The sequence below is a fragment of the Dermacentor silvarum genome, chromosome 3 (assembly GCF_013339745.2).
Source record: "Dermacentor silvarum isolate Dsil-2018 chromosome 3, BIME_Dsil_1.4, whole genome shotgun sequence".
NCBI classification, from domain to species: domain Eukaryota; kingdom Metazoa; phylum Arthropoda; class Arachnida; order Ixodida; family Ixodidae; genus Dermacentor; species Dermacentor silvarum.
In genome coordinates this window covers 2,401,760-2,419,782 of record NC_051156.1, presented here as the reverse complement: position 1 = coordinate 2,419,782, position 18,023 = coordinate 2,401,760, and the positions used below count along the sequence as shown (strand labels likewise).

At 46.6% G+C, this 18,023-nt stretch overlaps 1 protein-coding gene across 1 annotated transcript in view; it reads left to right on the top strand.

The window, feature by feature from the left end:
• Positions 1–16,665: 16,665 nt before the first annotated feature.
• LOC125944038 (uncharacterized) overlaps positions 16,666–18,023 on the top strand; it is a 35,599-nt gene continuing 34,241 nt past the window's right edge. Inside the window, exon 1 of the mRNA XM_049663775.1 lies at positions 16,666–16,870. Within this exon, the coding sequence (XP_049519732.1) occupies positions 16,666–16,870 (205 nt within the window). The remainder of the gene's footprint in view (positions 16,871–18,023) is intronic.

The window sequence follows — 18,023 nt, the reverse complement described above, 5'->3', positions numbered from 1 at the left end:
TGGACACAATTCTACCCTACCGGCCGGATGCTTCGGAGTCGACCACTGTTTCCCGAGCGGGCTGCATATGCCAAAGAATGTCGCCAGCTCGATCGCTCGTTCACATCCCAGGACCAGTGGCGCCAAAAGCACCGCAACGATGCGTCCACTACGGCTACATCCTTTGCTCCCGGCTCGCTGGTCTGGTTGTGGGTGCCATCTACTCCACCGGGCCTTTCCTCCAAGCTGCATTCCAAGTACCACGGTCCCTATCGGGTACTGCGACAAACATCCGCAGTCAACTACCTCATCGAGCCGATGGACGCGTCTTCCGACCAGCGTCGTCGCGGCCAGGAAATTGTCCACGTCTCCCGCCTCAAGCAGTGCCACGACCCCCCTGTCTTATCCTGCCCCTAGGTCGCCAGGATGGCTCCTCTTTCGGTGGGGAGTGATTGTACTGAAGGCAGTGGGCCACGGTGCTGGTGAAGGAAGAAGACAAGCAACGCTTGCTCGCCCGCTTCGCCATAGCTCCCTTTTGACTTGTTTCGGTCTACCGCTGAAGCTCTAGATCGAGTGCTGCTAGGCAAACATCCCCATTGTGATATATGGTATATATATATATATATATATATATATATATATATATATATGTACCTTCCGTTGGCAACGCAAACGACAGCTGAAGTGGCGGGCGTATGAGCCTTGCGGAGACGACCAGAAAGGCGAGCGTTCATTACAGATAGCTTGTTTAACGTTGTTTTTCCGACGGGGCAGTGACGAGCGCGAACGCCGTTCGGTAGGGATGGCGAGCGGTCGTAGCGTGGAGTCGGGGCAGGAACATCAGGGTGCGGTGGCACATTGCGAGCACGAAACGAAGAGGGCCGACGGTCTTCCGGGAGTTAGCCTGCGATACTTCGGTGCAGCAGGCAGGGCTTAACTCTTTATTTTATTTTACGTAATTTTTTACTAGCCCAACACCATTTTCTGTTCCTATCTGTCTTCCGGGCGCTAAGTGTACGCGGGACAAGGTGACGATGGCCAGCGATACCGAAAATGTAGGGAAACATGGCCTATACCTGTTGAAGCATATTGGCCTGTCGTCGTGATAGCGGTATTAACAATATCAACAAGGGAGTGACTCTATCCCCGCTGCTTTTTATGTTGTCTTTGTCTGACAAACTGAATCAATTCATATCACAATAGAAATGGCAAAGACCTTTTAAATTGGTAGTATTAACTTTTTTTGTGGCACCATAAAAGGCTTGCGATCCGTGTATTTACGCACACGTGCTGTAACGTCATACCATGGTGTGGTGTGTGGCTTGTTTTTCTTTTCTGTTTTCTTTTTTCGTATTTTGGCAAGTGTTAGTTCCCTCTTGTTTTTATTCCTCTCGCCAGATGGCATTTTATCAAACTTTCGACTAACGTCATCACAGTCGGCACCCGCGCTCGCTGGTTTTCTCTCCACGTGCGAAAACAGAATGGGCCCTTGAAAATAGCGTTCAACAATATAAGAACGCGAAATGCAAGCAAAGGGTTCGCCGCAGCGGCTGCGGTATTTCACTGAATCGCTGCTACGCAGGAGCGAGCTTCCTGCTCTTGGCAATGGAAACACTGCCAACATCGTTTCACCACGGATAACAAAGCAATGCGTAAGTCGTTGGACTGCTGATAATTTCATTTCTCATAGGATGAATAGGTGGGTTAGTTGGTATAGGATTACTGTATCGAGACTTGGAGCGCATTAAAAAGGCGAAAGACGAAGAAAGGGACACGCAATACGTTTGTGTTCCTTTCGTCATCCTTCGTCTTCTGCTGTGCATCAACTTGCGATGCAGTAATATCAGTTCTTTTCCGAGGAAGTCAATTTTTTGCGCATAATGTCGTTAGGCTACTCAACTAACCTACAAATATACAATTGAAGGCGCTACTATTTATTTTCATTGCGGTTCAATGCGATGTTTTTGTGTCACAAGCATGTGTTCAGTGTCATCTGACATTATCTGACGAGCCTCTAGTGGGACTTGTCAAATAATGCGGAAGCACTAATTCCAATCGTTCATGTTGCACTCTTGCAATGAATGATCGGTTGAGTGGCCTAGTTACGCACACCGCGGTCCACTGTGTCAAGCACGATGCATTGTGCTGCAAGTATTTCAATCACCTTTTGCAATCACCTAATTGATGAACTTAATTAGTCTGAATCAATCGTATTGGACGAAATTATTGTAATAATAAAGAATCTCACATGCCTGCGCGGCACACGCAGCACAGCCACAGCCCAAGCTGGAGGAGCGGCTCCATAGAAGCTCTATTTTTGGCAGCACGCACTAGAGGGTCTTCGCGGCGAAGTCTCTGGCGTAATTTTCACGAGAACGAACTGAACTGCCCGCCCAGTGTTGACAGCGAGCTGCGGATTCTGCTGCCCGCTGCACAGCGGTCTGCTGAGCCCGGTGTTGCCTGGTCGAAGCCGCGCGCGTAGCTGTATGATTCCCTTCCTCTGCAGTGGATCGTACTTTGCGAGGAAGCGCCGAGAGCCGAGACAGGTATCGAGACTACGCGGCGCACATGCCACATTCCTTGACCCGTTGCACGATACGATGCTGTTGCTGATGATGATGATTTATGGGAATCCCCTTTCAAAGGGGGCGGTGACGAATAATTAGCTCGTCTGCTTGAGTTAACCAGGTCCAGGTACATGCAGCATGCAACAACTGCTACCTGCAACTACTACACACTACTACTCTACACGCAACGGCAATGCAATATATGCACGTATCGACGCTACCTGAAGCGCATGTCGCATCGCGTGACAAGGGGCCCGATACGAAGCTAATGATGATGATGATTTATTGGCATCCCCTTTGAAACGGGGTGACGACAGTCGCCTAGCTTGCTTGATTTAATCCGTTATACCTATACATGTTTTTCATTCCAGCATTTTCGTATACGTCTCCTTAACCCTTACTTTTCTTCATCAAACCTTCTTTATTTACCTTGTACTGCTACATATGCAAAAGCTCCATAACGTGACACCTGGTGTTATAATATGCAACTAAAATGCAAAGTTTGCACGTATCGATGCTATACGGCGCACATCTCCCATCACGTGACAAGTGGCAGGATACGATGTTAATGATCATGATGGTGATTTATTGGCATCCCCTTTCAAACGTCGTGGCGACACTCAGCTTGCTTGATTTAATCAGGTATGTCATACACGTTTCTTTTATTGCGATAGCAACTATATGGACACTCAAAAGCAGATTTCTGCCGTCGGCGTCGTCGTCGCCGTCGCCGTCTCCGTGAGGTTCCGTATGACGTCAATGGAGATTAAATCGTCGCCGCGCGCCGAACGCTGTATGTGCGAGTGAAAGGGCGCGAGGGGCACGCGCTTTCACGGGGAGTGAACGCACGGCGGAGAACAAACGCGCGTTCTGCGCCGTGCTCGCTTAAGGGCTGCAGAAGTAGGCGTCTGTTTCCTCCTTTACAATCACCACATACGTAGAGCAAACGCGCCTTCTTCCGACGCGCGAGAGGCCGTGGGGGAGGGGGGGAGGGGGAGGGAGGCGACGTTTAGCTGCGGCACCAAGTGCCTATTTATATCAGAGGCTCCGGCAACAGTCACCAACGCCGCACACATTTTGAGCGAACACGGGCAAAACGCCGACGGCGTCGACAACAGTTCTGCGTGTTGCCGGTGCTGCTGCATGTCCAAGTTTATACAGCTGATAAAGCTAATATCATTACTCCGTATAGCTCTCTACAAATTTGCTATCGCAATTGATGCCTCGCCTTTCAGGTGAAACTACGACAACTTTTTTTTTCGTTCTAGATGTTTATACATCATTATCATCATCATCAGCCTATATTTTATGTCCACTGCAGGACGAAGGACCTCTCCCTGCGATCTCCGATTACCTCTGTCTTGCGCTAGCGTATTCCAACTTGCGCCTGCAAATTTACTAACTTCATCATCCCATCTGGTTTTCTGCCGACCTCGACTGCGCTTCCCTTCTCTTGGTATCCATTCTGTAACCCTAATGGTCCACCGGTTATCCATCCTACGCATTACATGGCCTGCCCAGCTCCATTTCGTCCGCTTAATGTCAACTAGAATATCAGCTATCCCCGTTTGTTCTCTGATCCACACCGCTCTCTTCCTGTCTCTTAACGTTAGTCCTAACATTTTTCGTTCCATCGCTCTTTGTGCGGTCCTCAACTTGTTCTCGAGCTTCTTTGTTAACCTCCAAGTTTCTGCCCCATATGTTAGCACCGGTAGAATGCAATGATTGTACACTTTTCTTTTCAACATGTTTATACATACATCTTAATCTTATTTTCGTACCTGAAGACTTCTCTATCCACCTTGTACCACTACCTGTGCAACTGCTACATGGCTTGCCACTTGGTATACAACTTCAATGCAAAGTGCGAACGCACTGACGCTACGCGGGGCGCATCTCACATCGCGTGTCTCCTCGTATGCTAGGAAGCATGTATAGGGCATGTTTTAGCAAGCGCAGGCTTGGCTCAGTTGTAGAGTACTTGACTACAGCGGGCTCCGGTTAGATGGCGGCGGGAACTTCCTATATTTTTTTCCCTTATTGCTGGCTATAGCTGCCACGGACACCGAGGCGGTGGTCAACGTCGCAAACGGAACCGGCTATTGGAATGAGCCCATAACATGTCATGCTGTAAAACTCTTAGTTAGGGTTAGGTATATTAATGAGAATAGATTACTTTCATCACCGTTATTATTCTTGATCGGGGTTAAGTAATGTAGTAATTAGTTTTAATTAGGTTTATATAATCCTAACTACCCTTAATCGATGGAATATAAGTCGAAAGCAGGGTTAATTATTCTTTGCTACCTTAAATAATCCTAATTAGGCCTAATCATACTGACCGCAAATACATTTTAATAGGGTTAATAAATAATTCATAATTACCTCGTTAATTACAGTGATTATCTTCGTTAGGCAGATTTACCCTTCATTAGTCTTGAAAAAATAGGGCAGACTGTATCCGGGACACAGCCGCATGCGTACGTGCAACGTCGTGTGTGTACTACAGAGGGTGTTGGTGCACTAGGGTAATAATGACGCAATAAAATACACCAGTTACATGTATTCAAGCGTTAGAAAGTTTCTGGCAAAAATATAGCATGACTCCCTTGCCCCACGCAACTAACGCACCTGACCTCGCTCCGTGCCACTGTTTTTTTTCCTCGAATGAAAAAGATCGTGACGGCGATTTCACGACATAGAAGAGGTCAAGCAAAAAACGAGAAATTCGTTATCAACAATCAAAACTGCGAATTTGAAAAAAAAAAATGTTTCGAAGAATGGAATCACAGATTCGACAAATTAGTGTAATAGGAGAGTACTTTGAAGATGATAAGGCTGTTTTATAAAAAATTACTAAATACATAGCTTTCTTAAAATAATTCCGGTTACTTTTGGATACCCCCTCGTACATAGCATGGAACATGGGAAGTCTTTCGCGTACTTTTTTCAGCGCGACAAACTCTCTGAAACTAAGCTGGCATAACCTTTAAACAACAGCGTGTGCTACCGCCGGCACTTCCGGATGGTGTCCCTGGCCTGCCCACGATTACACTGCCAGTGCAGCTGTCGCAGTTATAAACAAACCATTATTTCGAGTGGAAGCATGCCGCATATAGCTTTGAGCACAGGATGTTGAAACGTCAGCGTAAGCGCGATACATGGCATGGAACATGGGAAGTCTTTCTCGTACTTGGTTCTACACAATAAACCATTGCCGCCGACTAGGGGTGGGGGCTCAGGCCCCTCCCCCCTTCCAAAGCTTTCAAGGGTGCGCCCCCCCCCCCCCGCAATGCCGAAGACTAGCCGCCCCCCCCCCCTCACCTTGAAGTGTCATCACCACAGCTCTGTTACCCATATCATTTGAGGTATCTCTGAGTTGGCTCCACCTTTTCATTGAAAATTTGATTGTGTCTAAAAGCATACTGCGTCATTGTTGGCGCGGACGTGCACGGCTTTCAATTCAAACTTTGGCTTTATTTCTACGACTCCTGACAGTAGGAGGACATGCATATTGGAACAATTAGCGGCGGCTACCTCATCCGCATTCTTCACATCAACGTTATTTTTTTCACTCTGGACAGCATGCACCGACGCAATATAGGTAAATATATACACAGGAAAACGTTTATTATATTTGTAAAGAGAAGGAGATAGCCAACTAACAATTATTTCTAATTGTATGGATAATATATGCCTAGGAAACTAATATGCTGCTATATGTTCACATCGCTTCAAATTGCTTTGTCTATTTTTTCAGTTTTTTATTTTTACCCTGACAAAAAAAAAAGCAGACTTCAGTGACCCCTTCGGCAGAGTCTTTTATCAACCGCGTGAGAAATGCACGCGAACGATGAGTGTCATAATATTGCTTTTCTTGGCAGTTGGCAATGCTAAGGACCCATGAAAAAAAGACGTCTTCTAGTAATTCACAACATCTATTAGGGATGCAAACATCTCCACTTGCATGCGGAAGTCATAAATACATATAATCCACTCCGTAACCGAAATGAGGCCACGTCGGATTCACTCGAAATCAGAATCAATAGAAGTCATGCGCAGCAGCGCTCATACCGGGATTCACAGTTAAAAAAATGAGAGAGCTGCCAATGTCTTGGTGAAGCACGGGGACTCAGGCTGTGAAATTGAACTCTGTTCTACTATGAGGTCACATGAAGTGTCTTCAAGTGCATCTGTGATTAAAGGTAATCTCTCTCTCTCTGTATATATATATATATACGCTGCAATTGTGCGCTGACTACTGTTCGCCGCGTATCGGGACGATGCTCGCTATGGAGGGAGGCTAATGCAGCGCTCCTGTCTGCATCGAGCCACGGTGGTGACGACATAGACGATCTGCTAGAGAGTTCGCACAGGCTCAATAGAAGAATGCATTCCCCCTTGTTCACGAGCTCTCGCAATTAAAGCTCCTGTTCTCAGTGCACCGCGAGCTGTGTGCATATATATATATATATATATATATATATATATATATATATATATATATATATTATCGCGGTTCAATGAGAACAGGAACTATCATGTGTAGCGTCATCATTATATATATATCACACACACCACCACCCACCGCCGCCGAGCACCCACTGGTTCAAATGGGTACAAGCGTGCCCCGGCCTGGCGTTCGGCTTACTTCTGGGGTGATGCGCTTGGGAAAGGAGCCTGCGCCCTGAATTCCCGTCTAAACCAACGTGAGCACGGGAAAAAAAGTGATGTCTGGGCCGCTCCCATGGCGGTCATGGGAAGTGCGTTAGTTTCTGTGTACCTGGTGAGGTAGTCTTTCGCGACTATGACCCAGTTATTTCTGCTGGCAGATGTCAGAAGCGGGCCTAGAAGGGCCATTTCACTTTGGACAAACGGTGACTTGCAATATTCACAAGAAAAATACAAATGTGGGCGACCTTGGAGAATTACAACCCCACATCAAGCGAAGCTCTGTCTCTTGAACAGTTGCAATACAACTGTCAGTTTCTTGTAATTATATCGCATATATTAAAATGTTGCCCGTATACGCATGTTCCGTTGGAAACCTTGCCCGCATGAAATGCTGTGGAGCACTTCTTGTTGGGAAATTTTAAAACGCCAGTAATTCATCAACACGCATGTTGCTTCGCCATAGCATTTACCATGGTGTCCTCCCTCCCTCTCTCCCTGATGCCCTCCACGCTGACTCAATTTCCGCTATATTTGATATCGGTTGAGTTCACAGTTTTCCCAGGCCAACGAGATAAATATTCTTTGTTCGCAAAACACATTCATAAAGTTCCGGATTGCTTGCATGCGTAATTTACTGCAAATGTCATAATTATACTCCCCTGTCTTTGAAGTTTACCTACTTATTGTCCATAACGCGTCCTTTGTTTTCGTTAAATATAAACAATATGCCTTATTTAGTTCATCGAGGACACCGCTAAAACCAAGTCGGAACGTGTTATGACGTCGGAAGATAAGGAAAAAAAACGACAGCCCAGTAATTACTTGCAACGCTTCTAATTGGACCAGGAACGCCAAAATTTTGTCTCACACTGCAGTTACTATGTCCCCCTTCCCTTTCCACAAAATATAAACCTGTTGTAGCCTACAGATATGTCGGGACACTGGGAGGCATAGCTGATATCTGCCATGTCACATGCTCGAACACTTGAATAAGAATATTTTACAGCGAAGCTGTTAACGGCTCACTCTTCGATGGTCGCGTCCGGATGTAGAAAAAAACGCTCATTGGCAGTATGCTGTATGTGCGAGTGAAAGCGTGCGAGAGCGAGGGACGCGCGCTTTCACGGGGAGTGAACGCACGGCGGAGAGCAAACGCGACCTCCCAGTGGAAGGGGAGCGTTGGGCGAGGAGGGATCGAGGCACCCTAGACTGTGCGTGTGCGTGCCCACTATCCCACTGCGGCGCATGCGTGCAGCCCTACCGGCCTCTGCCGCCGGTGCCGCCGACTCTCTCTGGGCTCTCCCCCAACAGTAGAGTCTTAGATTGGGGGACGGAAGTGTAGGGGCCCGCTAGCGTTTGGGGCCGTGGTATTGCGCACGCGTAGACCAGCCTGCGCGTGCGCAGTACCGCGGCCCCAAGCGCTAAGGGGTCCCTACGCTTGCGTCCCCCTAATCTAAAATTCTCTAGTATCCACAACGGCGTTTAGCCATTCCGTCACGCAGACATTCCGATAGCGCTCTTATCAGTTGCCCTTATGACTCGCAATGGCCCGGCCACGTGCCGTTCATTCGGAGGAACAACGCACCGAGCGACAGGGAACTGGCGACTCAATCTCCCACGCCAAAGGAGGACAGCGGGAAGTCAGTGAGGGAGGGAGAGCTTACGGCTTCTGCTCTGCGAGCAACTTGTACATTGAGCTGCGCCGGGCGGTCGCGCGCATCGTATCTTGAAAGCGATCTGCTGCACGGCTCCTACCTTTGCATGCGCTGTGCTTTCGCCGCTCAGTTTCCGTTGAAGCGATAGACCGCATTAACATTCGCCCGCTGCTGCTGGCGAGCTTGCTCACGCCAGCGTTTTGACAGCGGTTGTGTGCGGTCACACAAACAACGCGCAGAACTGTTGTCCACGGCAGCGGCGTTTTGCCAGCGTTCGCACCGAACGCACGCGGCTTTGGTGACGTGTTTATGAAAAACGCACCATCCTTTGCCGTATACCCTATGGCGGTGTACCTTAGCGACCATAAGGCCATGGTCCCTGTGGTCACTAAATAAATGAAAACCACCGGATCATATATATTTCTCATTCTTTATTAGTTCAAATAACCAATTACAGCATTACATCTTAATAGTCATAATTGGAAATACATAATTCCCACCGTAGTACAGCTTCGCTGGTCTTCCATCTCCACCCTATTGGAAGGGCTGACAGTTTTTTGACAAAGGCTACATTTGCAATCCAACCGCATTTAATCCAACCGCTTTGTACAGAGAGTTTCCATAGCGTACCACCAATTCTCACTAAATTTTGTCTTCGTAGCTTTTATAGTTCTGCCAGGGCAGCATGCTCTATTCTCCCCCACTCTTTAGACACGCTCGTAATGGTCTAGAGTGCTTGCATACGTATTTATCACGAAAGCCCCAACTGCCCATCTGCTTTCAACTTCACCTACACACAGCCTATTAACCTGTCCTTATAATATAGTCACCAAACATAACGAAGCTGCTTCCTTTAGTTTATTGAGGACCCCAGGCAAACCTAATGTATCACGCATGAAAAAGCAAGAAGATGAGAGCTCAATAATTATTCGTAACGCTTCTCAATAAACCGAAAACCTAAAAACTACGCTACCCATTGCACTTAAATGCTGCTTATTCCTTCAAAGTATAAAATATCTGAAACGCACAGTTGTCTTGGGACATTGGGGAACCTAGCTAATAGCAGCAGCGTGATACCTTGGAACATTTGCTTACAATTTATTTTAAAGCTGTATTTGATAAACACGCATTTACCATCGCACGTAAACTTGGTGTATTCTTCCCCCTATGTTCACAAAATTTGACCTCAGTTGTAGTTGTAATTATGCCAGCACAGCCGTCTAAGTTTACACCACTCGCATAACACATAAATAACGCTATGGACCACTTGTATACGTATCATATTAGAAAACACGCATTCAACCGACCTATTTGTAACATCGCCTACACGATACCCATATCATATGCCCCTAACTTTCCCCAGATATAAACAAGATGTCTTGTTTAGCTCACCGAGAGCACCGAGAAACAAACTACGAATCTGGTATGATGTGCGAAAGCACCTGGAAGAACGAGAGATTAGTATATTACCTGCAACACTTGCATTTAAAGCCGGAAAGTGAAAGTTTCTCAACGCATTACGCTTAAACTTGTCTCTATTTTCACGGAATTTCGACCGTATCTCGTCATGCTGCTGTGTTAGGAGTCTAAAAAACATTTCGATTAGCGGCAGTATGGCACCCTGGAATGCTTCAATGATTAACTTTTTACAAAGGCTGCAATGAACCTCCACACATTAAGCATTTATCACGCGTCACTCAGAACATTTCTTCGCAATTCAAATAAATAAAAACGCTTTGCCCCGCATAGTTTACTGAGGGTACCGGGAGAAAACAACTAAATGCTCTGTGTAACGCTTAAAAATTGGGAGAAACCGACTATTCAGTAATTTGTTCTAGAGCACATAAGCAACCTACACTGTGCAAACTTTCGGTACACGTCGCAAAAGTGGCCCTCATTTTTTAAAATATGAAATATCTGCTGTTATTGCTCCTGCCGGGAAAAAATTAACAGTGTAGCCTTATTTAGAAACAGCCTTGAAAATGACATCGACAATGTCGGAAGTGACACATTATTTAATAAAAAATTCAACTCACAGCTATTGAAATGGCTCTGCGCGCTCCACCAAGGTCATTTTTACGAAAATATCTGCGATAAGTCGTGATTACACAATGAAATTCGACAGTTGTGCCTTTAGAATGTTTTATTAGATTTTTGATGATGATAACATTGTCAGACTGCAAAGCTATGTAGACTATCTCTGGATAGAGATTAAGTAGTTCCAGCATGTGATAATCCAACGATTTCATGCTGTAAGCACACCAGTTGTTGGGCCCGGCTGATTGTAATATTTCATCCGGACCGCCCCCGCGCCCGCAGGTAAATATAGCAAGCTGATTCAGTTTTCAAATGCGGATATAGTGGTCCCAAAAAGTAGGCATGATGCAAGAGCGCAAGCTGACATATGTTAGGGCGAACCTGCCAAGCGCCAAACCATCTCCGCGACGCGAGCCTGTGTGACAAATTCCGCGCGTCATCCGCTACAGCGCGTTCCCGAGAATATGCAAAAGACACTTCTCGCTGCACAAGCACGATATACGTGCTTGTGCACGTATAATCTGGGGGTCTTGCCCCCCCCCCCCCCCGCCCCCGGTAGATTGGCCTATGCTTCACAGTATTTTCGTACCATACGCTTCTCAGCGGATCTCATACCACTTTGTGGGGGCAACGTCAAGCACTACAGAAGCGTGTCACTACAGCAGAGCATTTTGGAAGTTGGAAGGTCATTGGATTCGTATTGCGGCAACCACCACGTCATTAGGCTAAGTTTCAAGATTGAACAGCAGATCTGCAAAAAGTTTGCCGCATGAAGAGGATTTGGAACCACCTTCTTGTAACTCGAGATATAGGCTACCTTCACCGCCTATAGGCACCGTTCCTGGCTACTCCATTACATTCCAGTGGGTGCCAGGACACTGTGGCCTGCACGGAAGTGAGAGAACAGGTGACGCGACCCGCAAGGCTCTTCAGTTGAAGATATATATAACGATATACGCGATGCCACGGGGATAGCAACCAGTCCTGCTCGACCGAAAAGGAACCGCATCTGCACCCAACCAATCCACCAGCGTACTTTCGTACGCTGCTGCTGGTGATGATGATGATGATGATGATGTGTGGTGCTTTATGGCGCAAGGGCCAGATATGGCCAAAGAGCGCCATACACATGGTAATGAGTTTGCAATGAAACTGTTTATAAAATAGAGAAATGTACTGTGAATGGTGGATGTTGAGTGGCTGTAAATAGGCCTAAAATCAGTCGCTGAAGCTTGCATAAAATATATAACTATTAAAATGATGACAGTGACTGGAGATGTGGGAAATGACCATGGATGGTTTGTTCTGAATTGATGATGTCATAAAAAGTGTACGTCAAAGTAGCAGCGGTGCCTCAACAGGACCCTTGAACGCAAGGCCTGAGAGGCACGTGCTCTATAATATTGTCGCAGCAGCAGCCTCTGAAGAGAGCGTGTGCTACGAATGTAGGGGGCTGGTTACTCGCAATGTACCGTCGTCTTCAAGAAACTTTAAAACTAACTTGTAGTCAAAAAACGGTTCTGTGCCCAGAAACATTGCTGGGTGTAGAGGAACGTGTTGTTTGTATGTTAAGGGGAAATATTTCTTTCTTTGAGGCTCTAATTCCTAGCACTCTATTAAAACATGGATCACAGTTCGCGTCTCGCCACATTTGCTACAGGAAGGGGGTTACCAGTCAACAGGTGAGAGTGCGTGCCATACGTGTGGCCAATTCTGAGGCGACAAAGAATGACTTCGGTTTGTCGTGTTTTCGTAGTGGGTGGCCAATTCCCTAATTGTGGTTTAATGGCGTGAAGTTTGTTTCTTGTTTCCGCGTCCCATAAGTGCTGCCAATAGCTCCTAAGGCTTTTGCGCAGGAAATGCTTCATACCTATTGCAGGGACAGCTATAAGGAGGTGTTCCCCTTCCTTACAAGGGAAACTGCAGTTTCATCTGCAAGCATGTTGCCTTCAATACCTCTGTGGCCGGGTACCCAGCATATAGTGACACGTTGGTTAGACGTATATGCTGTGCACAGCACTGAATAGAGCTCACTGAGCACAGGGTTTTTGTGTTTACGAGGAGACATTAGTGCCTTTACTACGCTTAAGGAATCGGTGAATATAACAGATTTCTGAAGCTTTGTTTTCATTATATGCTTCCCTGCACAGAGTAGGGCATGCGCCTCAGCCGTAAATATGCTTGTTTCTGGATGCATTCCACCGGATTCAGACAAGGATGGACCGATTGCCGCATAGGACACTCCAGCATGTAACTTTGGTGCGTCAGTAAAGAATTCCGGGCAAGAGTATTTTGATTGAAGTTCATGAAAATGCATCCGGATATGTACTTCCGGAGCATACTTCGAGACCTCAACAAACGATGTGTCACATTCTTTAAGTTGTCATTGCCACGGCGGTAACGGCTTTGCCGGAGGCATTACATGATGCCGAAGCAGTGGAACACCGCTTTCTGGGCAGAGTTTCCTCACCCGCAGTGAGAAGGGTTCCGTTGCGGTAGGTCGGTTATGGAAAAGTGTGGCACACCTGGCGTCATTTATCATGAAGTAACAAGGATGTCGGCAGTGTGAGTTTACTTTCAGAAAATACATAAAGCTAGAGTAGGACCTTTGAAGGTTTAGGGGCCACTAATTTGATTCCACATAAAGACTTTGCACAGGGCTTGTTCTGAAGGCTCCGGTTGCCAGGCGGATGCCTAAATGATTAACAGGATCGATCATCTTTAAAGCACTGGGGGCGGCGGACTGATAGACTATCGCACCGTAGTCTATGCGTGAACGAATGAGGCTTTTGTATAAGTTTAACAAACACTGTCTGTCTGCCCCATGTGGTGTGCGACAATACTTTGAGAATGTTTATTGCTTTTAAGCATTTGGCTTTAATGTACTTTATGTGGGGAATGAAAGTCAGTTTAGAGTCTAGAATTAAGCCAAAAAATTTATATTCTGTGTTTACTGGTATGAGCTGTCCGTGTAGTTCCACTTCAGGGTCTGCTACGAGCCCTCAATTTTGTGTGAATACAACACACGAACTTTTATTTGGGTTTACTTTAAAGCCATTTTCTGTGGCCCATTTAGAGACTTTGTTCAGGGCAACTTGAACCTGTCGTTGGCACACTGTAAGGTTACAATATTTATAACCTATCTGTACGTCGTCAACGTACATGGAATAAGATATGGCTGAAGGCAATGATGTGCGGAGTGAGTTCACCTTTACTACGAAGAGCCGTGCAGCTGAGCACGCCGCCCTGAGGTAACCCAGTTTCCTGTATGAATGAACGGGACAGCGCATTACCTATTTTGATCCGGAAAGTACAATTCTGCAAGTAGCTCTCTATAACATTTAGCATGTTCCCGCGGATGCCCATTGCCGAGAGGTCTCGCAGGATTCCGTAACGCCACGTTGTGTCATACGCCTCCTTCATATCTAGAAATGCAGATAAGAAGAACTGTTTATGTATGAAAGCATCCTGAATGTTTGTTTCGATGCGCACGAGATGGTCGGTTGTAGACTGGCCTTCTCTGAAACCGCATTGGTAAGGGTCAAGCAATCTGTTAGATTCCAGGAAAATGTTGAAGACGACGATTAATAATTTTTTCGAATAGCTTACATAGACAGCTAGTGAGCGCAATTGGGCGATAACTTGTCAGAGAGGATGGGTCCTTGCCCTGTTTTAAAACCGGGATTACTATGGCTTCTTTCCATGTAGATGGGAGATGTCCTGCAGCCCATATAGCATTATACAGTGCAAGCAGTGTCATTTGAGTTTCTTCGTGAAAGTGTTTAATCATGTCGTACATGATTCTGCTGCTGCTGGTGCTTCCGCGCCAACTTCCAAGGTGGCAAGTAAATTTGCTTCATCGTTTTCACCTGAACGCTGCATTTACATCAGTTATTGTGCCGTCTTCGACAGTGCATCAACCCACACTGAGACAACTGTGGTGGTATAAAAACAGTAAAGCAGATCCTCTTACACTTATAGGCGTATAGAAATGAAACAATCTATAATGAAATCCAAATTGAAAAAATTAGTTGGGTACCCCTGAAACTCAGAAATATGTTAGGTCATATGTCTTGTCGTTCTAGCGACGACATACTTTAAGCTCCTTCTTCTTCTTCTTTCTGGGGTTTTACGTGCCAAAACCAGTTCTGAATATGAGGCACGCCGTAGTGGAGGGCTCCGGATTAATTTTGACCACCTGGGGTTCTTTAACGTGCACTACAGCGCAAGCACACGGGCGTGCGGCCGCCGCGGCCGGATTGCGGCCGCCGCGGCCGGGATTCGATCTTCACTGATCTTCTGAATATTATCTTTCTCGGCAAGGATTTACGAAATGCTATATATAAGCATTAGACCACGGTGTAAGAAGGCAGGTGATCAGATGACGGCGCGAGGCGCGGCCACTTAGTGTGACTCTACGCACGCCACTGCCGCAAGGGGCAGCACCTGTTTTGGGGGCCACTTTTTCGGTCACTTTGCTGGCGCTTCTATGGGCACGCGCGGTAGAGGTGCTTTATTTCAATGCATATATGTCGTTCGCCTGCTTAAAACGACTCTGTTTGGTTGGAGTAACGTCCCTTTATATTTCTGCCGACATACCAATTGACTCAGATGTGGCTAGCAGCGGCAAGAGCAGCGCGCCGTCTGCTCGAGCAGACGACGCGTCTCTGTCGTGTTGGAAATGACTGTATTTTGACAGTAAGTGGCATGAAACCGTTTACCTGCTCAGGATTTGGCGTCTGAATAACGAAAAATTGCATATCTTTAGGTATGGATGTTGCAATGCTGACGGAGGTCGTAAATTATCTACTCTTGTGCCGCTGCTCCAAGGCCTCCTGAACACGTGGTGCCCCTAGCGGCGGCGCTCACTTCCGGTCACAAGAAGTGGCCGCTCTCTCGCCCCAGCGCGGGCGCGCCGTCGGAGCACCTATCTTCTTACACCGTGCATTAGACTGACCAAATGTCATTTCACATCCTCTTCATTGTAAAAGTAGCACCCGAACATCACTTTGCATGTAAATATGAAGCCCATCATTTTCGCACCTTTTTCTTTTTTACGCCCTCTATTTGAGGGCCTTTCATATTTCATCCTCTCCTTCATGCAAATTAGCTAGTAGGCGACTGTTCGGCAGAAGTCTGCATTTCATTGAATAGCTTTTCCTGTCTTTTTCTCTCTCTGCACTGCCTTGTGTCAAGATAGTTATGAAAACTTTAATTGCCGAATCTACTGATATTCTCTTCGTTTATGCCATGCAATCTACGAACGAAACTGCCTACAACTATCGTCATACACGCAGACTCGAGTTCTCTATGGGCATGCGTGCTTTTCTGTGAATCGCACGGCGCAGAAATGCGCCGTGCGATTCACCTTTGTAGCTTATACGTCATTATACGAATGCACCGAGATTTTAGTTTTCAATTCTTTTATTTCCTCTTTTTATTCTAGCATTTTGTTGGTTTGCATTCGTTTTTTTTTACGTTGTGGTTATGCGCCAGTAAAAGCGCCAGCAGCGTTTGCGCGGCTTTGACCGGTCACCTCAGTATTTACTACGTATTTGTGCTAACGTGGTGGCTGTGCTAAAAGCGCTGTATGTAAAAATGATTCGTTCATAATTTGCCTCCAGTGTTCTGCTCTCCCTGTTTTAAAGGGTATTTGTTCTTTCATGCATGTGAATTACTATGCGCAAGTACATCACTACGCCCATGTGAAGCAGCTCATCGTATGTTTTTCAACCGCACATTCAGAGCAAATAATGGCCAAGGGACTCTACCCGGCCGGCATCGTGACGGATTGCTGCTGGACTCTGGCTCCACTGTCCATAATATTTGCACTGCTGGCAGCCATGGTATCGAAGAACAGCGCAGTGATTTACGTTGCATTCATGGATGAGTTTGGGGTGGATCACCAAAGCGCCAGCTTGCCAATTACACTACTCACAATCATGGTCCAGATTTCTGGTACGTGTCTCATTTCCAACGCAGCTTTGGTGTTTGTTTTCAGAAGCCGCTTTAGTTTTGCAAAAGCTGATGCGCGAATTCTTCGGTATTGGCTAGAGAAGCTTTTTTTTTTGCCTTGTCGTGGCTGTATCTGTTCGCCTAAAGCAAAATAGAACGTTTATTGCTAGCTTTTGCTAATTCTTAACATGCTTCCCTGGTATGGGAATTTGAACACAATAATTCGGTTTAATCTCGTGACGTAAACAGCTTCTTACTAGTATTGCCTAGAGTGAGATGACGTAATCACAGTATTTAGCCAGTTCACACTTGCGGACAATAAATTTGGAGGTAATGACAAAAGTTCAGTAGAGAAAAAATACTGTATAAACATCGCTAGTGCTGGAAATAATGCACACTGCCTAAATATATTCAAAAAACACTTAAGACATATGGGGCGACATTCACAAAGCTTTTCCTCCGTCAGCTATGTTTGGCATTGGCCGGTAACATTTGCTTATGTTATGTCTGCGACAAAGCTTGGCTGACATATTGCTACACGCCTGTGGTATTTGATTGTCTGAACGAGGTGCGCGGGCGCCATCACTCGAGAAAAGAAGAGGAAGAACGAGCTGGACTCGCGCTGTGAATCTAACCGGTCAGCACTGCAACCGCTGTTGTAAATATAACCAGTAAATAGTTGTTCGTCTTACTGACTCGTCCTTCGCGTAACATTGTGGTGGAGGTGCTGGGTATCGATCCCAGTACCTCTGTTATGGCAAATTGCAGCGTTAGTGCTTTTAAATGCAGAGCATTTCTTTAACTCACATGTAGCGTGCGCCGTCCGTCCGCAACAGCTCAAGCACAGGTGCGCCCTCTCCCCCACTCCTCCTCTCCCGCATCACGCTTGCAGCACATGTGCAGCGCGCGCAGTGTCGTATATGGTTGAGTCGCGCTCCGGCGCTGCAAGCACCGTAGCAACAGCAGGTGCTCGCGTGATAGCGCGCCAAGCGCGCCCTCTCTCCACCCCCTCTCCCTCTAACGCGCGCGCTAGGAATATAAAGCGGGTTGGCGCGGGCTCCACTCGTCAACTCCTGCGCTCTCTTCTTCTGCGTTCGTCGGCGGTCGCAGTTGATAAGCGATGGAAACAAGACCTTCAACTAGTACCTCGACGCAA